The sequence below is a fragment of the Peromyscus eremicus genome, chromosome 10 (genome assembly GCF_949786415.1).
Source record: "Peromyscus eremicus chromosome 10, PerEre_H2_v1, whole genome shotgun sequence".
Lineage (NCBI taxonomy): Eukaryota > Metazoa > Chordata > Mammalia > Rodentia > Cricetidae > Peromyscus > Peromyscus eremicus.
The window spans coordinates 61,776,557-61,802,621 of NC_081426.1; the positions used below are offsets into that span (position 1 = coordinate 61,776,557).

Consider the following 26,065-nt stretch of genomic DNA (forward strand, 5'->3'; position numbering starts at 1 on the left):
TATTACTTTTAGGGTCTTCAACTTTGACCTACTGGTAGAGAAGAGGTAGACTGTAGTCCATTGCCTAGTCTCTTTCATGTTCCACTACTCATTAGTAATCTTGACAGAATTCTTTGACCTATCTTCAATATAAAATTGAGATTATGTTACTACTACCTCCAGAGGTAGCTGTGAAATTAAAAGAGGTTAATATATTTTACATATTCAAAAGGGCATGTTAATACATTTAATCACAGTGAATTTAAACCTTTTTTTTCCTCTGTTTTTTGTTGTTGCTTTTTTTTTTTTTTTTTTTTTTTTTTTTAAGTTTTTAGTGTTTTGAGACAGGATTTTGCCATATAGTCCTGGATAGCCCAAGATACATTATATAGGCCAGATTGACCTCAAAATTGTGACAATCCTCCAGCCTTAGCCTTCCCATTGTTGGGATGACAGGCGTGGGCGGGCTACTTTGTCCAGTTTATGCATTGTTTTTCTTAAATACTAAAAGGATCTCAAATCCCATCTAGTTCAGTTAAAAGCTTTCCAAAATCACCTTGTATCACAATTTTTAAACTCAAACACTATCTGGTATAAATGAAAATCAGTTATTAAGAAATAAAGAACATGTTATTGGACATTTGTTCTAGCTTTTCATGCTTATATATTTAATCAAGCATTTCTGAAACTCAATGGTTTATGTTCTACATCTAAGTTAAGCTTAGGGTGGCCTTGTCTTGTTTCTGACCTTTAGAATATATTCATGCAGAAGAACAGACTTGGTATTAGCACCAGCTGCTAATAAATTAGTAACTATTACTTAAATGTTAGCTCTAAAATGATAGAATATTTTAAGGTGTGTTACTTTGGTTTATGTTGCATTTATTTAACTCTGAACCTGTGTTACTGTACCTTTGTGAAGTACCTGATGGTCTAATAAAGAACTGGCCAATAGCAAGGCAGGAGAAAGGATAGGTGGGGCTGGCAGACAGAGAGTATAAATAGAAGGAGAAATCTGGGAAGAGGAAACTAAGATGGAGAAGGAGCTAGAGTACAGGGGGACTCAAGAGGCCAGCCACCCACCTACACAGCAAGCCATGGAGTAAGAGTAAGATTTACAGAAGTAAGAGAATGAGAAAAGCCCAGAGGCAAAAGACAGATGGGTTAAATTAAGAAAAGCTGGCTAGAAACTAAGCCAAGCTAAGGCTGGGCATTTATAAGTAATAATAAGCCGCCTTGTGTGATTTATTTGGGAGCTGGGTGGCGACCCCCCTCCCAAAGTCAAAAAACAAACAGTAAATGGCTTAGTTTCATGTTCAGTCACAACAAACCAACCAACATAAATATATTACTGCAAGAAAGAGTCTTCATGTTGGGTTTTATTTTCTGCCTTCTGTCTTGAGCATGACACGTCTTATAAAAAAGTTATGAATCTTAGTATTTTAATAGAATTTTAAGGCATGGATTTAGTAGCTAGGTAGTCTTAGCTTACCTTACTATATAATCTCATACATTCCCCAGCTAAATTTGGTAGGTATAAAATACCAAATTCCCACAATAGTATTTTTAAAACGTGATACATTTGAAATTAAGACAATACAGTTGTTTAAAAAAAAAAAATGTTCTGTTCCTACATTATTGCTAAAGGACAGTCAAAAGTTGAAGAATGTATCTTAATTTACAATACCTGCAGTGTAATACCTGAGGGTTTTTTGGACTGTTTAGTCCCCTTTAACCTATAACTCTAGAAATTAGCCTTACTTGTAATATGTAGAAAATGTTTTCTAGACTCTTTTTTAGCTAAATAAGCTTAACTCCTCTCCCATGGCCATTTCCCAGTGTTAAGCTGAGTTAAATAGTCCCCTGTGTTCTAATACCACATAAATGTGTACAGTTGTGTGACTAAAAATTGTTAAACTAAGTTTGGCATGGGTTGGCCACTGTGCTGAGTTATAGAATATAACTTTGACACAACAGTAGGGGGTGAGATGTTGCCATTTAAATCCCTAGGTGACAGATGGAATTCTAGTAATGATTTCTTGCTCCTAAGAATTTTTGCTTTGTATGAAATGTGAATAGGTGTGTAAGCTCTTTAATAGTACCCTGTGTTGAGTTCGGAAGCTACAGTGGCTGGAGAAGTGCTAAGGAGCTTGAGGACATGGCTGTACTAGAAAACATCAGAGCTAGAATGAAAAAGATTCCTTTTAGGTCTTTGGAGCATGGAAGTACCAAATGATAATCAAACAGGTCATTAACATTTCACTGTGATGCTGTGCAGCCAGGGGTAGTAGGGAAGTATTAAGTAAACATGTTATTGCCAAACTCCTTAGTACAGATGCTACTGATTGACTGGTTAATTAAAATGCTAAGGACATAGGGATCCCCTTTGAGCATATGATGTTTCTACCTGGTATTTTGTTCAGGCAGTGAGAAGGTAACAGTGCACTGAGACTAAGATGTGTATTACAGAAGGACTGAGACAGGAGGGTGATACAGAGAGGAAGAACAAACACTACTAAGGCTAACTTGGTGGAGCTCCTGTCAGAATGTATGATGCTACCAGTTTTAATGTAAGCAAGGAGGCAGAACAGCCTAAGGGATTCAGAATTCAGCTTAATTTTAGTGTAATTCATAATATTTATATGTTGTGCTTTTCAGAAGGCTATTGAAAACATGTATTTGAAGGTCAGAAGACACATCATAATGCTATGAATCTGAAGAGGTTCCAGAATATGTAAGTTCTCTGGGCTCATGTGAAACCCCTTTGTACAGGGCTTCACACAATTTGTATAACACCTTTATATTACCATGGTATCTTCCAAATATATTCTTTAAATTACTTTCTTTTTTTTAGAGTTAAGGTTATTATAACCAAGCATTTTATTAGCAGTGCTGCAGAAGGAAATCAGTTTGGCTAAAAGTGGAAGTGATTTGATAGTTTGGTATTTTATACTTTTTTAAAAATTTTATAATTAATTTAATTTTACATATCAACCACGGATTCCCCTGTCCTCCCTCCTCCCGCCCTTCCGCCCTCCCCCCAATCCACCCCTCCCATTCCGACCTCCTCCAGGGCAAGGACTCCCCTGGGGTGGATTCAGCTCAGCCTGATAGATTCAGTCTAGACAGGTCCAGTCCCCTCCTCCCTTCACCTAGGCTGAGCAAAGTGTCCCAGCATAGGCCCCAGGCGCCAAAAAGCCAGCTCATGCACTAAGGACAGTCCAGGTCCCACTGCCTGGGGGCCTTCCAAACAGTTCAAGCTAATCGACTATCTCACTTATCCAGAGGGCCTGATCCAGTTCCATGGGGGCTCCTCAGCTGTTAGGACCACTGGGAATTAAAGCACCATTATTTTGTGAGTGTATTAATGTTTTGCTTGTATGTCTGTCTGTCTGTACCACTTGTGTGCCTGGTGTCCTTGGGGCCACAGAAGGGCATTGGAGGATCCCTTGGAACTTGAGCTACAGTTTGGGTATGTGTGCCACCATGTGGGTGCTGGGAACTGAACTCTGATCCTCTGCAAGAACAGTAAGTGCTCTCGATTGGTGAGCCATCTCTCCAGCCTCCATTTTTTATTTCTTCTTAGGTATTGTCTCTTCAGTTTCCTAACTACACGATGGCAAATCAGAAGCAAATCCATGTCATGGGTACCATGAACTGATTGAATCTCCCAGTGAATGTTATTTCACTTTTAGAAACAAAACTTGTTTTATTGTAAACTTTGAGTTAAAGATAGAAAACAATATTTTTATTTGCAGCTTAATTATACAAGTTTTTGCAATTTAAAGGTTTACAGTACTTATCTCTTTAGACATATATAAGGATGATTTATAAAATTTAACAATAATCAGAAAATGTTCTTCAAAAGGATTTCCTTTAATTTATAGCTAGGTATAAAGCTCATAGTTGCCAATATACTTCTTTATTAAGGGCACTGACCTAGGTCTTTAAATAAAAATAAGCATATCTGTAAAAAAGTACTACATAAGAAGGTGCATAAAAGCATGCACTTACAGATACTTTCTGAAAGGATGTAAACTACTTTGGGACAGTGTCATCTCTTTAGATTTCCTTGATTAATGAATAGCAGGACTACTGATGTCCAGATGCTACTGCGGAAAGATGACTAAGGCAACTACAGGCAAAAAGCATGTGTGATGCGCGAAGAATAGACATTCCAAAAGTGAAGCCTTTTATGACATTGGAACAGGTTGGAGCGCCTTCTTGTAAATAAGTCAAAGAGATTGTCATACAGTACCTGATGTGTAGAATCTCTTAAAATGCAGACATTCTGCTGCTTTGCTGTTTATAGGTAGCTATATAGCTTCTGTACTTTTTAACAGCCAACCAGTCTGGGGGTCGACTTAGTTCTAGGCCCTAGTGTAAAACACACATTCTAAATATGGAATGTTTAACACACACTGTTCTTTTCTTTTTCAATGTCTTTATATTTCCCCATTTTTATCATATTGCATAAGCTGAAATTCTAGGAAGAAAAGTTTCCTTTTCCAAGCAGAATTTTGCTGCAGTCTCCATCAGTTTTCTTCTCTCATACTGTACAGTGGATCCACAAGTTTATTGTGCACATGCATTAAACCTTAAAGAAAACAAAGCACAATTCTAGTTGTATTTTTGTTAATTTTGAACTTTTACTTCAGATTTTACATGATATAATATTTGATTCTTATATAATTACAAGGTCTACTGAAACTGTTTAAGAAATACAATTTATAAATTAGTGTAGATCTAGAACAGCACAGCTATTTTAGAGTCCCAATGCAGCTTCAATTCTTATCTTGAGCATTAGAATGGCAGGCTGGTGAACTTGAATATGATTGGTTAATTCATTATCTAGAAGTTTATGTTTTGATTTTATGGCAATTGCTCTAATTATGACAATCAAGGGACCCAGAACTGTCATAAGATAGCTCTGTCTTCCAAAATACTACCCTATACATCTATTTTTGAGGGAAGGGAGGGGGTGTCACATGTGTTAATATGTTTGTGTATGTATATGGGTGCCAAAAGTCAATGTAGGGCATATCTTAGGTAGAAAAGTGTTTACCAGGTAAAAACTACTTTTAAGAGTGTAAATAATTGGTATGTAAGTCATAAAGAGAAACAAGAAAGTGTCTCTTCTGATAAAAATGCACTGGTTTCCTGGCATTTCTTATAAAGATGCTACAGTGATACAGGTTTTAAGTACCAGTTTTTAACTGAGTATCTTATAATCTGGGATCTACCTGAACTCTACCTCTGAAGTCACTGCCGGCAAGCACTGAAAGGAGCCTTGTTTAAATGGCAGCAGCAGCATTCTGAATGTACACTACTACAGAGCGAGGTTCCATTTTAAAGGAAAAAACAGCTAGGATGAATGGAACGAATTCTCAAGTATCCAATCTTATCTTTAGAGAGGTGACGTAATTTTCCATTTACTAACAATTATCACTGTTATACATCTCATTAACCTAGATCTCTAGAAATAGAAATTTTAAAAAGATTCTTGTGACCAAAAGAAAGGGTACTAATATAAATGGAATTTCAAATATTATACATAATTACACAGATTATTCTGTGTAGATTATATCTCATCAGTGTTTCATGTGACACTGAAGTGATCAGATGCCTAATATGTGAAAGTATATTTGAAATATGCATATAATCATGCAATGTACTCTCTACTAATATGCTTTCCTGCAAGAAAAGGTGATATACACTCAGGCTCTTATCAATTTCATTTTTTTTTGGATAACTGCTGGTATCCTAAAATCTCTTCTGAATATTTATAACTCCAAGACAGGAAATACAGCATCCTCTTCAGGCCATAGAGCAATCCTCACATGAACGGTATGCTCTTCAAAATGTCTTCCAAGAGCTAAGATTTTGGATATATCTAACAGTTACTTCCTTTCCAGCTTAAGTTATCTAACATTTTAATTAGAGACCATGTTCATAGTATAGGTAAACAGGTATGACTTTGTTACAGATGCCACACAGGTCGATAAAGCCCAAACTCCAGAGGAGCTTTACTTCAGTTATCCTCTCTGCCCATAGGATCTCTATGACTGGTAAGTGATCTGTCTTCTTAAATACAAGGTAAAGAGAACTTACTGCATAGCACTGTTGTGAGGATTAAGTAGTTCAGTCAGGGAGATGCATTTAGAATACTGCCTGGCAATGCAAGTTTGGACTCTTATTAAACAAATTACAAAAAAAATCTAACAAAACACTAATCGTGACAAATAGACTAGCATACATTTAATTCAGGAATGCTGGCACTGGACAATAAATATGTTAGATATTTTAAAAGTGGTGTTAAATCTTCTGGATGACGGCTTATATTAACTTCAAAGAATCTAACACTTTTGATACAAAGTGGACTCCATGGAAATACATGGGTAAACTCAATAGCTTTGCTTCAGAACTCATCACCAAAGGAATTCTGCTTCTATTTGTCAAATTATATTGAAGGTACCATTTTTTTAAGATTAATTTATAAGAACTGTTTAATTGTGAAACATGTACTTAGCTATGTATCTTCATTAAAATGTTCTCCATAAATACTTAGTGAATGAAGAGCAATAGAGAACATAGATGCAAATAACACAAAACCACATATAGAGTATGGTCAAACTCTGAGATTATTTTCAGGGCGTACTCAACTTAAGTCATCTGTATACCACCTCTAAGGATTTTCCCATGCACAAACATTTACATCTAACTTACTGATTTCCTCCAGTTGAATTACAGGGTTTAAGTTTATATAGTTCCTAATAGAACTGCTATATGTTGAAAGCATATTTTAAGTGCCATCAGGAACAAAAAGATACCAGATAAGCAATGCCACCCATTTTAAGACAGATCTCATCCCAATTTCAGTCAAGTCATAGAGTGTGTAAAATATAGCAATTTTGTTAACCTTTCTTTCAGCAATATTTATGAAATATAGGTTGTTTGTCATTACATTTTTCAACACTTGTTAATCAAAGTTACAATAAAAATGTATATTCACTCATGTCCCAGAATTGTCATATATACTATACATTCTAAGCCATGACTTAAATTAATATTCAGTACCCAACACAACTACTCTAAACAAGACCTCGATGCTTTGTGCACTTGAGCTTGCCTTCACCCATAATCAGGAAACACTAAGCTTAGTGTAGTGTAAATGCTCTCTGAAGCCTCCTAAAGTGTCCATTACATCACGAGTATTTTCTATACAAAGCCCAGTGCAAATAAGGTTTGAAAATAACCAGACTACAGGAAAAAGGCAAAGAAAAATCAACATGCAGAAGTCTAAGCAGTCAAACTGCTGCTTTGCTATCATTTCATACTGTTTGAAAGTGTACCCATTATAATACCAACTGTAACATACTGGAGTGGGTTTGCCTGACATCGGGAAGCTTAGGTGGGATAGTGGGTGATGCATCTCAACCATGGATAAGGTTATAGTAGAAGGATGAGGCAGAATGCCCAAATGTTACCAAACAAATGAAAAGACCTAGGAAGGACACTACTGAGTTACTTAATCTTGTATATTCAATATGAAACTAAAATACTTCATTGAATTTTGGATTTCAAAGAATAAAAAATGTCCTGAGAGCTCTGAAAACTATTATCTGAGAAGTTTTATTCCTTGAAAAACCTGGTTGGTGTGTTAGCACAATGTGAGTTTTCAACAGGGAAACTGGAAGATTAACATCCACAGTCATTCAATTCTGCCATCCACTACAAGCATCTCAAACGCATACTAATTCAATGCTCACCTTTAAAGTATTTCACAGTTTTCACTCTTAATTCTAAAGTAGCATCTTCATCACACACAAAAATCGTTCGAGGATGCTGTTGAAAAGCTGAAACAGTCCACATGTGATTGATTCCTTCCTCGATGGCTTTGTACAGGGCAAATGCCTTGTGTGCACCTGTTATGAGGATCATCACCTGCAGAATCAAGAGTGTCACTTGTCAATTAAAAGTGAGTAGGAAGCTCTATGGTAACACATAAGTGAAGACCAGAGTTAATACGTTAGTACTGATGTGTAAAAGACAAGCCTGGGAAAGTAAAGAGAAGGGCTTCCTGGGTTAAAAAAAAAAAAAAAAAAAAAAAAAAGCCGGGCGGTGGTGGCGCATGCCTTTAATCCCAGAACTGGGGAGGCAGAGCTAGGCCGATCTCAGTGAGTTCGAGGCCAGCCTGCGCTACCAAGTGAGTTCCGGGAAAGGCGCAAGGCTACACAGAGAAACCTTGTCTCGAAAAACCAAAAAAAAAAAAAGTATCTTCAATGAATTTCTGTAATCTGGGCTAACATCCCAAATCTCTCTAGTCCAATTAAGAAGTATGTCCTATGTTAGAAAAGAAAGTCCCTCCACAACAGCTATTTAAAAGATAGTTAGAGAAGCCTGGACTTTCACCTAATGGGTATCATCATTTCTAAAGTTGTTCCAAACACAAGCTACTGAATTTTAAGAATTTGGGATCTCCTGAAACAAGGCACTGATTTTGAAGCACGTGAGTGAGATATTCTTGGAAATTACAGAAATTGCAAGTTCCTGTTTTTTAAATTCCTCACCATTTGTGAAATAATTCAAGAAACATGCCAGTGTGTGTCAGAAAGGATCTTACAACCTTTCAGCTACCCTTCCACAACTGTGAATACGTACCTACATTAACACAGTGTTAGAGTTTATTGTTCTCTTTTTAATTAGTACTAACCATAAATCATAATAGGTTTTAATATGATATTTTCATAAATGCACATACTTAAATCATTTCCACTCTTAACTTTCCTTGTCCACTCTGGCATAACTGATCCCCTTCCTCTTCCCAAATAGTCTTCCTTCCTTAAATCTTGATCATATGAGAACATGAATTATGTATCTTTCTCAGTTTGGATTATTTATTTTTTTCTCATTACAATTATTAAAAAATTAAAATGACTGCAGTTCTAAACTACTTAAAATAAAAATTTATATTATGTATGCATATTTTATGACTAGGTATTCTAAAGTATAGAAAATGAAAGAGAATGGATCAAGGTATTATATTTCTTTTTAAAATCCTAATTCAAATTGATTTTCATTTTGAAATTGAATCTTAACTAAAGCTGAATGTATCACCTTAATTAAAACCATCTGTCTTTTAAAACAAAAATTAACTAGTTTGATATAAGGTAAGCAAAAAAAAAAAAAAATCAATGAATATGTAAATTAATTTTCCTTGCTGGACATTGTTAGCCAGAGTACTGTCTTAAGAATGAAGTATTTATTACAGAAACAACCACATGAAATGTGTGTGTACCACATGCACAAAGACACACATTACTGGCTGTTTCAGGTCTCCTCTAATATTTGGAGCGCTGGTGCAGTAATGAAAGTCCCTTATGTCATTAGCATACCAACAATCTCACAGAAAGTCCTTAGAAGGCAGCTGAATCTCTACAATGCTTCTTTAAAAAATATTAAATGGCTTTTTACTTATTTGTGTGTGTGTTCACACAGCCATCAATCAGATCTGTCCTTTTAGTATGTTGGCCTCAGGGATTGAACTGTGGGAAACCAATACAGTCAGTCCTCCTAAGTATAAACATGAAGCACTTTATATTAATCAATCCTGTGTGCTCCAACACTATGTAGGATATTCGCTCTGCACCTCTGTCCCACCTGCCCTTCACAAGACTATTCAAATGGGTGGCTCCTGGTTCATAACTGCGGACTTAAGTTGATTCTTAGCAAGTCAATGAGAATGACAAGCGTTAAATGCTGGAAACTAAGCATTTTTACTGAAAATCAGATGAATCTAAAATATTTAGCGCCATAATTATTCAACATCAAAGAAAAATGATCAAAGAATATTTCTTACCTCCCTAGCATCCATCACTGTCCCCACACCAACAGTTAGAGCCATGGTCGGCACTTTTGATAAGTCTCCATCAAAATATTTAGCATTTGCCAAAATGGTGTCCATAGCTAAAGTCTTTAATCTTGTTCTTGATACTAAACTGGATCCTGGCTCATTGAAAGCAATATGACCATCTGGACCTATTCCTTTCAAAAACAGAGAGGCTCACTCATATAAACATGAAATAAGCAAGGTTTCCAACATATAGTAAACATTTTCTCAAATGTCAACTAGTTATGAAGGCAAAGAAATAACCATAAACACACTTACCTTAGTTTAGAGCTGAACTCCTAATACTGAATTATAATATTGTTTCCATATTTCATTTAATATTTCCTATGTGCTGCATACACAGCATGAGATGACAGTTTTAGCAATAGCAGAGAAGCATCACATTTATCATCTAACAATATAGGCTTATAAGGCTTTCACAACAGATAATAGTAGGTAATTTTGTGATCCAGTAAGATTAAACATGGCTACTTCCCTAAATGCCACCTCGTTGCTAACACATAAGCTGATGTGCAAGAAAAAATAAATGGGCCTTCAGGACCACAGTTTAGGAAACACCAAGATCCACTTCTGCCTTAGCCTTCTGACTACTGACTCAGTGGTCTTTATCCTCTCACTCTGCTTCGTTTAGTTCCCGTTTAGGTGAGGCCATAACCACTGTGCACTTTTAGTTCTGTTTCCTCATAAATAATGTATAGATTATAGAAGGTAATACCTTGAATACCAGTTTTTCAAGCTTTTTGATTTTTCACTATAATCTAACACACACACACACACACACACCCCTAAAATAAAAACAAACAAACAAAATGCAGGAAACCACACTTAGCCTTACTGGCAGCTCACAAGGTCTTTTCTGTTACACTCCATTTCCTTAATAGTACAAGAAGGGAATGCTGGATATTACTGGCTGTACTGATTTCATGACATACAGGTAACAACCACAGTGACCTATACACATCTGCTATATTCTAAGATGGCTTCTAAAATATAGAAAAGAATGTAGTAGTCCTTATTTGAAGACAATTGGAGATAATTCCCTTCATAAAATCAAAACTTTTAAAAATCAAATTTATAATACATTTATATTAGTTGTCAGACTTACAACAACTTCAATAAAAACAAGTAATTCAAATATCTGTTACATTTATACTCCATGTTTAATGAGACAACAGCTGTATAACCAGTACTTGCTACACAAGCCATGAAAATATAGCAAGCTATAATCTAGTTTCAAAGGATTAAGAAAAATGAATACAGTATGAAGCAAAATGTTCCAAAGCACAACAATTAGCAATGACTAATGTGTGAAAGTACATTTTAAATAAGGACTTACATACAGTTAATATTCAAGGATTGTTTCCACTCCTAAGTACAGACCTGTTTCTAGTATGTTTTCATCACACTTAAACCTTACTTGCTGTGTTTTCCAAATCACTGTTTTACTCTTGGGGATATAAACGCACTATTGTATATACCCTTTATATAAGCACAGAAGGAAGGATAAAGGTAGAAACATAAAACCTTCAGAAAACAAATCAGAAGTCTGCAAAGACTGGTGTTAATGTTCTTAGTGGTGACCTGGGCCACTGAGAAGCATACAGCTGACCTGAGATTCTGGTCAAGGGTACTGAAAGAGAAGGAGCACCACATTTGCTTCCCACCACAACTAGCACAGAGCCTGTGATTCTGTAACGTTTTTAAGTTCAGCTAACTCTTTTGGCCTTTAAATCTAAATTAGGATATCAGCATCATCTCAAGAACTCACTGGTGGGATTATGATATAGATCCTTCCTGTGTTCCTATAGTTCTGTGGGTAGTTTACAAGCTTCCTTTGAGTAAGGCTTTTGTGTGCCTCTATCTACCATTCAGAACCAAGCATTACACACATAAAGCATTCAATAAATCACAGCTGACTGAATTAATGCATGATACTTTTCCTTTGGTTGGCTCAACAGTTTCTCCCAGCTACACCTCCTCTGCTCCACTCCTCACTATAGGTTGAGGGGTGGGGGAGTAGGGGTGAGTCTCAAAAGTAGTTCCTTATGTCCCTGTCATGCTGAATGAAGGTGGCCTACAGAAAAGGACTCCAAGCTGAAGCAATGGAACTCACTCTCTAGAGCTGCTGTTACCTGGTGAATAGAAACAAAGGAAACACACACAAGGGACTAACCAACAGCTGCCAGTTAATGAGCTCTTGCTTCCGAGAACTGAGGCTCTTTGGCTCTTTCCAATCAGTATTTGATCCCTTCCCTAGGCTTTGTGAATTATAGCAGAATCACTCCAATTAACACACTACTAGTCCCCTTCCACTAGTTATCCTATTACTAAACCAAAACTTCAGTGATTAAAAAATGTGAACATTTTCCCCACTGTCTTTTTAAAATTCTAAATATATCAAAATTTTAGGAAGTTATTACAGTTAGGTTTTATGTACAAAATCCCACTGTTATGTACCTTACTGCTGAGTCTTCCTTAGAAACTCAGGATACACTTTACCTTTCTCACAATTTCTGCCCTCAGAGAAGAAAGAAAGCTCTCAGAGTAATTATTTCCTCCTTTCTCTTCTCTACCAAGGGGAAATAGCCCACCTAATCCCCCCGGGGTGAATAGCAGCAAATTCAGATTCTTAGGCTCTTCTGGTCCTAGTCCAGTTCACAGTAGAGGAAAAAACAACACTGGCTTCAAGCCCAACCTACAATCTCTATTCCAACTTTACCTTTAATAAAGCTGACATTTTGATCCCATTTGGCAGTTCTTAGTGTTTTTATTAACCAAACCCTGGAACAAAAGAAGGGTAAGTGGTAAGACCCAGATACCAAGCCTCGTCTTACAAATTCCAAAGATAATTACCTAGATCAAGAAACTCAAAGAATCCAATGAGATTCTCTCACGAGCAAGTAGGTATTCAACAACAGCTACTCCAAACAGGAAAGAAGGCATATGCTAATTCCTCTCTCTGTGCTCAGAAATCACATTCTCTAGATGGTACATATAAAGCGTCAGGCCCTCGATCATCAGACTCCAGTGAAGACGTTAATGAGAAAGGTAAAGGATTTTCTTAAAAATGTTTTCTGTTTTGGGAGGTAGTAAAGAAATAACTATAGGAAGCTTAAGATAAAAATGGATAAAAACCAAGTGACAAAGCATAATTATAACTGATATTCCATTTACTTAGAAGGGAGGTGTTTATTATTTTGAGGAAACAGACCAAAAACATAAGTGAAAAAGAAATGAGAAATGACTTATAGCAATGGGAAATGAGTTTCTACCAGAAATATTGGATGAGAGAGTTGCAACCTTAAAAAAAACCTACAAAACTTAGAATGCTTTCTCAAAGGCAGACAAGAGGACAGTAGAGTCCTCATCCCCTGTCCAGTAAGTTCTTTTTCCTTGCACTCAATCTAGGAGAGATTTGTCATATGGATCCTTCTGTAAAGTCAACAGATTAACAGGAAAAAAGAAATGTCTCCAAATGAAAACATTTTTAAACAGCCATTTTAATTTTTAATCTCTAACATCCAGCATCTATTTCCAACATAACAGTAAATTACTGAAAATGTTTCTTGAAAAAGAAAAAAAAAAAAAAAAAAACTAAGATAATCCATTTAGGAATACTCCAGCAATTTTATTTTGATATAGAAATCACAAAAAAAAAGTTTAAACATTCCCAAACATCTAGCATCTCAGCCTTAATACTGACAGATATGGTAATTATCTCAAAATTGAACGATATGCACAAAGCTAAAAGGTGAAAGTACTCTACAGGATTACTAAAGTGAATATTAGCAAGATTCACTTAAAATGGATGACATTCTATTTAAAACGCAAAACAGTAAACATTTATCTTTGATCAGATAAATAGCGATTCTGTCTACACAAAAAAATGAACAGCACTGGCTTGGATACACATAGATAAAAATTTCCACAGAGAAGAGTTCAGTCTCGCTTGGTCATCCATAAAAGTAATTCAGTAAAAACCTCAGGGAATTCAATGAACTCAGGGACAACACTACCTTAGCCTCTACAGCTCATGGAAGACAACACTCAAGTGGCCCTGAGTCAGCTGTGTGCCAAGCTCCACTCTTACGGCCTTTGAAACATGTTATAATACATTGAATTTTCACAACTCTTGAGCAAGTTAGAATTAATCCTGTCTTGCACATGGTCTAGTTACAATGAACTTCACTAAACTTACCAGGCATACAGAGACTGGAGATGCAAATAGGTTTTACTATAAATCCCACAACCAACCAACCACTGCAATCGTACTCAACCACTTCAACCATGAATCCACCTCAATATAACCCTGGTGCAACTTTCTCATTAATTAGGTATAACATAAATAAAGGCAGTTTAGAGCACTGGTATTTTAGTTGAATACTAAAGATTGGCATAAAAATGGTTTTGGCTTTAGTGTAGTTGGCTTATATTTTTCTGATGCAACAGCTTTCTCAAGCTGTTTTATTCTGGGTAATAGAGAGCCATAGCTATTACAGGGGAACGAACTCCTAGTTTTGGTACATTTATGCACACATACACACACATAAATAGATACTTTTAGTTTATAAGTAGAATTTGGTTCACCAAACATTCATTCCCTTTGGAATGTATTAAGGCATTTGGAGAATTTAACTCATCTAAAGACTGGTGATACAAGTCTTACAACTCTTAACTGATCTCAGCATAAATGGAGTTATCTGATAAAAATCTACCCATTTCTCAGCTCTAATCTGTTAAGTAGCCTCTGCTAGAGGTAGAGAGAAATAATCAAACATAGGCTTTCATTCAGGACAATGACCCAGCAGCGCATTTCCAGGATGTGGTGAACTATTGACGTTAGAGCTAATCAAAAGAGTTCAACAGGGATGAGAACATATTTCTCAAGTCATAATTTAAACAAATGTGTTAACTGTTGCAATTTTAAGTTTATTTTTACTTAATCTGTACTTACTTTATGTTTTTAAATGAAAATAAAGTAAAATTGGAATTATTCTACTATTATTGGATATTAACAGTTAATAGCAGGTGTTTTTTGCATTATGCAATGGTGACATTTTTTAAACACTATTAGCAGACAAATGATTGATAACAATGCCTTTTTTCATACCTCCAACAAAAAGATCTATTCCTCCAGCTTCTTTGATTTTCTCCTCAAATGCATCACATTCTGCCTGCAAATCTTCAGCGTTCCCATCAAGGATGTGAGCATTATTAGGATCTATATCAACATGCTTAAAAAAGTTATTCCACATATAAGAATGGTAGCTTTCAGGATGATTTCGTGGCAGTCCTAAATATGAAGTTAATAATAAAAATATAACTATTTCCTAGAAAAAAGTTTTTTCTATACTACATCAATTTTAAAATGTTTGGCATAAAACATATGCTTGATGTATACCTGTGTCACTTTAAATATCTACACTAACACAATTAATTTGTAAACATACATGAAAATACTATTGTCATTCTCATTTCATAGATGAGTACATGAAACACAGAATGTTCCCCCAAATCATCAGCTGGTAGAGGGGTTGCAATGCAAACATGGGAAGCCTAGTTCATGCACTTAGTCACTATACACTTCTGAAACATGCACAAAAAATGTTACCCAATGTTACTGATTTTTGTATTTTTAACAGTTTTTTTGTGATTACAATTACATAATGTCTCTTTTCCCTTTCCTTCCTCTAAAACCTTCCATATACTCTGCCTCACTCTTTTAAATTCATGGCCTCTTTTTCTTTAACTGTTGTTGTTGTTGTGTGTGTGTGTATACATTTATATATTCCTAAATATATAATGACAACCTGCTTAGTGCATATATAATGTTGCTTGTATACATGTTTTCAGAGCTGACCACTGGTATTGAATAATTAATTGGTATTAGAAGATACCTTGCCTAGGGAAGACTATTTCTCCCACTCTCAGCATCCCTTACTTGCCTGTAGTTCTTTGTCTAGGGTTAAGGCCTCTTGAGAGTCCACTTTCCATATTAGCATGTATATTCATGACATCTTTGTTAAGGTCATGTTGAGGCTACTAGGCTGGTGAGACTTCAAGGGTGTAAGTTACACCCATAATTATATATTTTTAAAGAATTAACTAGTGGCCACCTTTCCCTTGCATTCATCCTACATCTTTGCAAAGAATGTTGAGCCATAATAGTTATTTGGCTATCGCTTACACAGACATTGAAAATGTACTCTATATTTATGCTTTAACAAAGGGTATCTAAGCATCATCATAGACCCTTTCAGTTAAGCAAGGCAACAAATTACACAAGTTTTGTGGGTGCTAGCACAAACAATGAATTTGTAAAAAAAAAAAAAAAAAAAAAAAGAAGCTAAATCGATTACCTTTACATATGTTTCACTTAATTTTTTATAATTTTAATTATACCTTAAAGAAGGAAGCAGCAGCAGAAGAAGAAGAGATGGACAGGGAAAAGAGAAAAGGAGGGGGGAGAGAGAATGGATATGAATGACTTGTGAGTGGAGTGATGCGCAAAGTTACATCATAGGTAAATGGCAGAATGAATGCATATTCAGTCAGATTCCCAATCTTATATTCCTTCCATTATACTATGCTATAACCAATTTCACCAACAAAGCAGTACACAAAGGAGTCTAGATATAACATATTCTAAGGTTTCATGATATTCAAAATGTAACACATAATCTATTCAAATAGCAGATTCATATGTATCTTACCTACATATTCATCCATGTTAAAAGTCTTCACATATTTAAATGAAAGGTTCCCACTCTTGTGGTACTCTATTAGTTTTTTATAACATCCTAAAGGTGTGCTCCCTAAAAGAGAGAAAGGGCCCATTTTCTGAAATAACTTGAAATCTATTTTAAAAATATTTATCCTTAAATTCTTATGCATAACAGTCTATATTTCAAAATAGGCAAACAACTTAAATACAGATTTAATGTTCATGATAGCTTGTTTCTTTCCATGATGCATTGAAATTTCATTAAACCATAATTTGGTTAGTAAAGCTGGAAACTCATACACAAAAATGGAAGTTGGAAAGCTATTCTGAAGTGTTCTCAGTATTTGGAATTGCTATTGCAAATTATAAGATTAAAACCGTTTAGAATGAACACTGGGTGAAAAGAAAAGTGAACACTATACTTGCTGGAAAAAAAAACTGAGTTGTAGCGTGAGTGACACAGAGATAGGCTGGAGAGAACATCAGGCAACTTGTGCTTCTGTTTCTGTTTCTCCTTTAGCTTTGGCATGTATCGCTGAAAAGGCTTAGCTGAGAAAGAAAAGCATCATACCTTTAAAACGGAGAGGCCTTCCAGGATAGCCTCAGAGCGAACACGCCATGTTATGAGGAGATTGTTTTATTTGAGTGTACTATAAAATTTTTTGATTAGTTTAGCAGGCCACTTTGTACTTCATGACATGACACAATAAAGATAAGTTTATCAGCTTATGGAGGACCTCCCCCTTTTGTTAATTAAATTTGCTTTTCTATTTTTCATTATAAATCCCAAGGGAAAAGGCACCCTTATTAACATGTGACCTGACCTTCTCAGTCCTGGGTGGAATGTGATAATGCATTATCACAAAACAAAAGAAAAAAACACTACAGAAGTCAGTATTTCTGGAGTAGTGGTTAGACTTAAGCAGAATTTAGACATCCACTAGATTAAAAAATAAATCTCTGGCTGACACAAGTAAGGGGGTGGGGCTTCAGGAATAGTCCCTGCCCCTCGCAGAATATTGAGAAGACAGAACAACAAGTGGCTGTAAATCATGTGGACGAACATAATAAATATCACATAGGTGCAGAGAACAGATGAATACTGGACTTTAAGGCTAAGCATATTTTAACTTATAAGTAATAATACAAAAGCCAAGCCATATGATTAAATCTCACAGTCCATACTCAAAGATCTATAGCTCACTAACATGTAAAGTATCTTAAAGGTAGATACGTATGCTTCTCTTTTTTTCTAGAAGCACATGAATGCTGTGGGATGTATGGCAAATGTGTTGCTAATTAATCAATAAAGCAAATGTGTTGCTAATTAATCAATAAAACACTGATTGGCTGTTGGCTAGGCAGGAAGTATAGGCGGGGCAAGGAGGAGAATAAAGCTGGGAAGTGGAAGGCTGAGTCAGAGAGACACTGCCAGCCGCCACCATGACAACCAGCATGTGAAGATGCCGGTAAGCCACGAGCCATGTGGCAAGGCATAGATTAATGGAAATGGATTAATTTAAGCTATAAGAACAGTTAGCAAGAAGCCTGCCACGGCCATACAGTTTGAAAGCAACATAAGTCTCTGTGTTCACTTGGTCGGGTCTGAGAGGCTGTGGGACTGGCAGGTGAAAGAGATATATCCTGACTGTGGGCCAGGCAGGAAAACTCCAGCTACAAATGGCGTCCAACGTGGTGGCAAGAGTTTCCACCTAAAAACTGAGATAAAAGATTCTAACACGGAGCTAAAAACAGTTCCTAATTGTCTCTCTCAAATGAGCGGCAGCTGCTGGTTTCAGCTACTGACGAGTTCCTAGAGTGTGTGCTCGACCTGCATTCCCCTATGGCAGGAATGAGGCCTCTGCAAGTGGCACATTAAGCTGCATGGTGGATTTAGCCTTTATTAGTAAAAAACAAAAAAGGAGGTTTCTGGGCTACATGCTGCTTGGCTAAAAGCATAGACCCCCGATAGCTCCCAGAGCTGGTGGTAAACGTAGCCATAATGGGAAGCTGAGGTGGGCGGAGCCAGCAGCCACAGCTGCTGCAGTTTAAAGCAAGAGATTCACAATAAGACAGATTCAGATGTAATAGTTTACAATGTTTGTAAAAGATACGTAGGCTTGAAAGAGACAAAAAAGGTGATATATAGAGTTATAGAAACAAATACATAGTTTTAAAAAAAATAAAGTCATTAAAGAGACAGTAAAGGTAGTATAAAAAATAAGCCACGTAAAAATGGATATTACACAGAGAATCTGGATTGTGTTGTCTTTGGGATTTTTAACTGCAGAAAAACATTTGATTGTAAAAGCTGTTGATTTATGCCAAAATGTATATTTTAAAGATACCTTGACTTTAAAATTTGGATATAAAGATATGTTGCTTTGGAAAGAAGACTCTGCTTTTGTTCTCACAGAAAGCCAGAGGCTATGGATTTGTTCCAGATTAAGATACATCAGGTTTGACCAGCCAAGACCCCCTGAAAGATCTCCGATGACACCATGGCCCAGATGATCCAACATCCGGAATGGTTTCAAGGCAACTGGCTCAGACGATACAGCCTCACGGACTACTCCATAATCCTAAAATTTTCTTTGTTTCCCCATAAGATACAGCGCCCCCCTCCAGCAGGAAGTAGTAAGAGAAGCTACGCCCAAATTCCCAAATTATATGTAATTTTACTTTGTTAAGGTTAAAACCTTCCTTTTTGAAAAAAAAAAAAGGGGGGAAGTGCTGTGGGATGTATGGCAAATGTGTTGCTAATTAATCAATAAAACACTGATTGGCCGTTGGCTAGGCAGGAAGTATAGGCGGGGCAAGGAGGAGAATAAAGCTGGGAAGTGGAAGGCTGAGTCAGAGAGACACTGCCAGCCGCCACCATGTGAAGATGCCGGTAAGCCACGAGCCATGTGGCAAGGCATAGATTAATGGAAATGGATTAATTTAAGCTATAAGAACAGTTAGCAAGAAGCCTGCCATGGCCATACAGTTTGAAAGCAACATAAGTCTCTGTGTTTACTTGGTCGGGTCTGAGAGGCTGTGGGACTGGCAGGTGAAAGAGATATATCCTGACTGTGGGCCAGGCAGGAAAACTCTAGCTACACATGAATCTTCTACTGTTAGGAAGCCAGGAGTCCCTCAATCTAGGGTGAGGCCCTGCCACAATGTCGGTGATAAAGAACACATTTACTTTCTGACTGTTAATCAATGTAGTTAAAGAAGGAAGTGAGAAAGATGGTAAGAGGAAATCTGTTACAGAAATGTCATGATTTGCTTTGGGATGGTCACTTAACTCCCTAAGTAATGCGTAACAGGTGTCTTCTGTGATTCAAAGCTTGTTGGGGGCTTTTTCTGTTTGAGAAGAACTTAGGATACAAAGTACAAAACCGTGAGGTAAAGAAAAACCTCAGGGAATTCTAAGGTATGGCATTGAAGAATAAAAGGCTACAATCTTGCTTGCTAAAAAAATGATCTAGGAGATCATTCCAATTGAGTCATGAAGGGCTGAAATCCTGACAACCACACAGCAATCTGTAATTTAAGACAGACAAGAGATGGCGAAAAAGGTCCAAGGATAGTATCTATGTGCCCGGCCCATGGCTACAGGCTATGCAGGTGTTTCCTCATGTAAATCTCAAATCCTGGAAAACTGGCAGGATCTTTCTTATTGGAAATGTAAGAACCGGATTGAAAAGATGAATGAATTTGCCAAGAACCCAATGGCAGTAAAGCCATTGGGATTTAAAACCAGGTATGCTTTCTCTAAAACATACACAGATGGAAGAGGGCAGCAATGTGGGTGAAAAGAAAGCAAGCCAGAAAGTTCAGCCTTATCCTTTGAACCACAAGCAGTCTACTTCCAACACAATTAAATGGTGAAAATAATGTTCCCAGGCAAGTCAGACCCACAATATGTAGACCGTAAAAAAAAAAAAAAAAAAAAAAATCACTTAAAAAATACATATGCCCCAGAAATTGTGTTTGGTGGGAGAATCACTGATGTACAGGATGTTGTATTTAACCTCAGACAAGCATACATGTTCCAATTTCAGAAGCAGGGGTGGAAGTCAAAAACACAAACACCATCAATGCTCAACAAAGAGAAAACATAAAATGTCAGCAAATGCTTTTCAGATCTCCCTTGGCATGTGCACTCGGTATAAATTTAAACACATAAGAAACATGCCTGGCAACCTACTGCTAACATGCAGCACTTGGAAGCCTTTCTGTCCCCAACTCAGATTATTACTACTGTCATAATTAAGACAAAGTGATTAACAGACGTAGCCTGAGTATAAGCCGTTCATAGTATGCAAACAGATATACAGGTTTGTTGAACCGTCAAAGTGTACATGAGGGTGATGATGTGAATGAATGTGCGGTATCTACATGCCTAGTTCACCAAAATATCCCATTGTAATTCTCACCAAGACCTTCTGTCCTAGACAAAAGGAGAGAAAGCAAAATAGCAAATCAACCATCTAGAAAAATGTAATTCATAGAAATCAACTAAGTAAAATGAATTACGACTAGAGATTTTACATAGAATGCATGTATAGAGGATCAGGAGAAAATAGTCTAGTTAAACAAAACACTCATGAGAGCTTAAAACCATACAGCATGTACTGCATTCAAAAGATCTGCACATGCACTGTTTTAGCTAAGCTTCAAATACAGTATTTAAGATGTTATAATTATTATTATTTTATTTTTTGTGCATGTAAGCAAAGAGCTCAAGGTATGTGGAATGAATGCCCTGGAGCCCCTAAAAGTCAGTTCTGAGTCTAGGTGTCATGCACTTGGCAAAAAATCCAAACTTACCAATATAGAGTGCCAAAAGAGCAAGTGATACTACCTGATCCTTTTTGTTTTTATTTTTGTTTTTTTGTTTGTTTGTTTGTTTGTTTTGGTTTTCCGAGACAGGATTTCTCAGTGTAGTTTTGGTGCCTGTCCTGAATCTCGCTCTGTAGACTAGGCTGGCCTTGACCTCACAGAGATCCTCCTGGCTCTGCCTCCCGAGTGCTGGGATTAAAGGCGTGCGCCACCACCGCCCAGTCTAACATCATCGTTTCCTAAGGAAATTCTGCTATTGTACTTAGCAATGCCTCTTCCATAGTATCTACCATGTGGTTTTATAGAGCAAGTGATACTACCTGATCCTTTTCAAAGGCAACCCATCATAGAAAACCAAAGCCAAGAGAGCATGTAATTGGCATTTGGGTTGATTTCTGTGATAAACTAACAAGAGTTTTCATAATGTGCACCTGAAATACTTATGTAACAGAAGAATAAAAAGTGAAAGTCTAGTAAGAAATCATAAAGAAGGTAATACCGAATCAAGAAGTGGCAGTCCACACTTTCACCTGTTAGTAATGAAAGAGCTAAGCTACAAGAAATTACGTGAATAATGAAAGCAGTGCGCTAGAAACTCAAGAGTACTAGGAAAGGGCACAGAAATATTATGATCACCATTTAAGTTAAGATACCTTTTGAAATTGCAATTTTTGGAGTAGTGGATAATATAGAGTTTTAACACAAATAGAATCAACATGTAGATACTGCAACAGCCTGCATATAGTTCTGGCTAAATATACTAATATGTTCAGTGATATAGAAAATAATAAAAAATATTTTACTAAGAAAAGCCTTTAAACAATCTTATATGAGTATATAAAATAGAAAGCATGATATACCTGTTGGTAAGCCCAGTGAAAAATACCTGTCTTGTCCAGGTTTGAACTTAACGATACAATTGCAGATGTACTTTGCTGCCCATTCACTGGCCAAGTCATAGTTATCAAGAATTACAAGTCTCATTATTGGTGATGCAGAGCTCTTAGCACAAGAAGTTCACACCTGTGAAAATCCCATGATAGAGTACTTTAGACATTTTCAGACACCCAGAGTGGAATATGTTAATTTTTAAAAGGACAGTACTTAAGGAGGACATGTACATATAAAAATACAATCCATACTTATGAAATAGTAGTAACAATATTCTTCTTTGTCAAACAGGGCCCGAGCTTTTGGCAGTGGGTTAGGTCATTTAGAGGCATATATTAATCCTTATAACAATCTTGTAGTAACACAATGCTTAGTTTCACAGGAGGAAACGGGCATACACAATTTGCCTGTGGTCATGCAGCTAAGTGACACAGCAGAATTCAAAGTATAATATATACTCTTACCAAAGCAACCATCCTTTAAAAAATCCTTAAATCATTAACTACTGTAATTTTTGAATTACTTATCAAAATCCAGAATTATCCCTATAAATACCATAGTGATCAAATTTCCTTTTTGTTAAGCAGTATTTAAATACCACCAGAGATAATGTGCATTATCATTACTTACACACACACACACACACACACACACATTTTAATACTTTAGGGTTTTAATAAGACCTTATTTGAGTGAAAGTACTGACCTGGGGAAGAAAAATTCGTCATAGAAAAATAAATTTTAGTTATAAATTGCTTCCTCTTTTTTTAAAAATACTTTTAAGAAGTATTATTAAAAAACTTCTATATTCTATATCCGAAATCCACAACTTTCAGATTTAATTTCTAGTTTCATATTTAAATGTGTCAGTCACCAACATCAACCCTTTAATGACATGGGGCTTCAGCATTCCTGTTTGGTAACCACACACTTCACACAGAATATTAAATCAAATGTTTAAGCTAACAGAAACAGACGGTCTCTTGACAAATACATAGAAACAAAATGATATTCTTAAGAACACGATTTAGAATTCCAAAACAACAAAAAGTCTTATCACTATAATCTAGAATCCTGGGACAATAAGAAACAAACAACATTTATAGATGAGAAATCACAAAGCTTTTTAAAACTCAGCCTAACAAGTGAATCCCGTGTCCATTTAGGTATATCAATAAGCCAACACCAAAAATAACTTCAGAGTTACACCAAAAATCCCACTGGCCGTTATAGCTATCAAAATTATCTATTTACTTCTAATATGATTATGCGGCAAACAACCAGAAGAAAGAAAAAGGAACTGTAAGGAGAGGCATTAGATCTTCCTGGTGCCTCGGTTATCCCTTAGTATATCATACGTGCCCCGTTTGCTCTGGATTGAACACTGCTAGGCTCCACAGAAACAAATGTGATGATTAAGGATCCTGCTGCTAAAGGGCATTCGATCAACTTAATACTTCCTCAATTTGCGATTATTCTCAATTCTTGATGTAGAAACTAATTCAGATTCCGCAGAAGCTACAAAGCCATGTTGGAGTTTTGGAGGGAGCTAGACTTTAAGTGTATCTGGCACAAATATCCATGTATTAAATGTTTGATCCATTTGAAATCATTAATAACACTTGTTAAAAGACTCTGGGCCCCTCTCCTTAGCTCCAATAGATCTCACACGCAGTCCAAGAGCCTGTCAAGTATCACAGGTAATTCTTAGACTTGAGCTAAAATGAGAAAAGTTTCAAACAAGTCATTCAGACCAAAAGCTCGGGCAAGTTGTTTGTGGGTTTTTTTCTTAGAGAGCAGAGTGCGCCTCCAAAATTCCTAAGTGAATTCCCCTCATGCAAGGTAATACCTTCTCTACATTTATTCAGATTTTTAAGACGCTCCTTTCCCAGGTTTTACAGTCATCAGAAACCGAAACTGTCGATGCTTTGTGACTCTGGCATCGTGAGCAGATAGCATTAAAAACGCCAATTCGGCTCCCGGGGTTTCCTGCAGGTGCTGATTCATCTGGGCAGCGCATCCCCAGCAACAGCGTCTGAAGCCAAGTCCCTGAACTTTCTATGGGGTGGGAACTTCTACACCACCGAACTTCCACAGCTTTTTAACCCGTGGGCCAGCCCAAGAATCTACACACACACACGGTGTGCCGGTGTGCTGAGCTCCAGCAGCAGCACCCACCGTCCCTCCCCGGGACCTCGGCATGCATGGGTGATGTCCCTGTCCCTGCGCCGCAGATGTCCAGGCTGCCCGCCCGGCCTGCGCACGCGGGGGACCGTTCAGGATCAGAGCTGTCCTGCCCTGAGCTGCCGGGACAGCGTGAGGACTCGGTGCTGGCAGATGCTGGAAGCCTCCGGCGGCCCCACTGGGGCCGAGAGCACCCCGGGGTTCAGAGACGCCAAGCAGGGACGCCCCCGCCGCGCCCAACTCCGCACCGTGCCCGGGAGGGTCAGCGGCAACGAGCCCCGCCCAAGCCCCGCATCGGAGCTGCGTTGTGTTCCCCCGACTCACCCGCACACCCACAGCCTCCTCCAACACCGGCACAGCGGTCGGTCACCAACGCACCCGGCTAACGGCCAGCGACCTCAGCCGGTGAGGAGAGATGAAGCCTGAGAACCCGGATGCAGACACAACCACAGGAAGGGACCCGGGAGGACGCTGCGCAAGCGCACTGCCCATGTAGATGCCAGGAAGAGTAGACGCCACTCACCTGGGGCAGAACCACCTTTCCACCTGGTGGTAGGGGCCTGTGGGGGAGTCTTCAGTTCTTGGGGTACCCACCTGCTACTACTCTTTTTCATTAAGTCTTCCAGAGGTTGAACTGCGGTAGGTAGATTCCCTGTAGGCCTGTAATGCCCGCCCATGATAATGTGAACTGCTTGGTTACTACAGTCACCCCAGTTGTTGAATATTTACTGTTTTTGAGCATTTTAAAGTAGCTCCCAATTTAAAGGTACTAAGAAAGAATTTATTCTGGAGCCAAGCAGGGATGGCTATGGCTAGGGAACAAGATTCCAGTTAACTAAAATACTGTGTTCCAACGGGGCAACAATTTCATGGAGTTTGGTTTGTTTTTTTTTTGTTTTTTTTTTTTTCAACAGAACAAAAGCAAAATCATAAATCGATATGCGTTCCAGAGACGTTGGTGGAAACATCACATAGGCAGTTACAGCAGAATGGGAGATCTCTGCTATGTATGCCAAATGCCAAACACTTCCTGATGGCAGCCCTTACTAGTCACGAGGATGTTAGGTCAGATATAAGGTAGGCAATAAGTGGTTATGTAAAGGGTTGAGACACCCCAAGATAATTTGGCTCTGGATTTACAACATTTCTACTTCCTATAATGACTGAGTTATAATCAGCTCTGAAGGTTTAAAACAGGTGCAGTGTACTTTTCTGAGAACTTAGTTCATACTTTTGAAAACACAGTGACTACTTTGAATCCTAAGATCCCATCAAAGTTAGGTCTGCAGAGAGGAAAACTGAAAACTATTGGAAGGAAACCCAAGAGGTTCTCAGAAAGGGTACCCCAGGAGACTATAGTATTGTGTGAATTGTGCTGAATGATTCTCAGGGGTAGAGGAAGGCAATATAAACTTCGAATGGCTGTCACAGTTTTTTGTAAAGGAAAAAATTACTAAGTAAGCAGCAGAAACAAGACAAAACAAAAGGAGAAACTTTTGTTCTCAGAATATTTCATTAAAAACTACTGAAGCCTCCACTAGGAG

At 37.4% G+C, this 26,065-nt stretch overlaps 1 protein-coding gene, 1 long non-coding RNA gene and 1 pseudogene across 4 annotated transcripts; 2 read left to right on the forward strand and 1 right to left on the reverse strand.

The window, feature by feature from the left end:
* The first annotated feature begins 871 nt into the window (after positions 1 to 871).
* LOC131921235 (uncharacterized) lies at positions 872 to 6,369 on the forward strand. Its single transcript, XR_009381905.1, has 3 exons — positions 872 to 1,102; positions 2,638 to 2,713; positions 5,966 to 6,369. It is a non-coding gene; the product is annotated as an uncharacterized LOC131921235 (long non-coding RNA).
* On the reverse strand, positions 3,706 to 24,974 carry Gnpda2 (glucosamine-6-phosphate deaminase 2). 3 transcript variants are annotated; one of them, XM_059275953.1, is made up of 7 exons: positions 24,846 to 24,974; positions 22,307 to 22,469; positions 16,603 to 16,704; positions 15,000 to 15,182; positions 9,839 to 10,017; positions 7,749 to 7,923; positions 3,706 to 4,576 (listed from the first exon to the last, which is right to left on the reverse strand). In XM_059275953.1, exons 2-7 carry the CDS (start codon positions 22,428 to 22,430, stop codon positions 4,515 to 4,517), a joined length of 825 nt encoding a protein of 274 aa, XP_059131936.1. In that variant the 5' UTR covers positions 22,431 to 22,469; positions 24,846 to 24,974; the 3' UTR covers positions 3,706 to 4,514. The 3 variants fall into 3 exon arrangements, with proteins under 3 accessions (XP_059131936.1, XP_059131934.1, XP_059131935.1); XM_059275951.1 differs by having other exon boundaries at positions 9,839 to 10,023; XM_059275952.1 differs by lacking the exon at positions 24,846 to 24,974 and adding an exon at positions 23,044 to 23,343 and having other exon boundaries at positions 9,839 to 10,023.
* LOC131920410 (ribosomal biogenesis protein LAS1L-like) overlaps positions 24,549 to 26,065 on the forward strand; it is a 60,021-nt pseudogene continuing 58,504 nt past the window's right edge.

Bases quoted from the DNA above. Each gene is read 5' to 3' on its own strand.
- Gnpda2 (XM_059275951.1), bottom strand. From the start codon at position 22,430: ATGAGACTTGTAATTCTTGATAACTATGACTTGGCCAGTGAATGGGCA. The intron at 16,705-22,306 runs GTATATCATGCT...TCTCTCTTTTAG, and splicing joins TTCACTGGGCTTACCAACAG to GGAGCACACCTTTAGGATGT. The intron at 10,024-14,999 runs GTATGAAAAAAG...TGTTTTTGAAAG, and splicing joins AATAGATCTTTTTGTTGGAG to GAATAGGTCCAGATGGTCAT.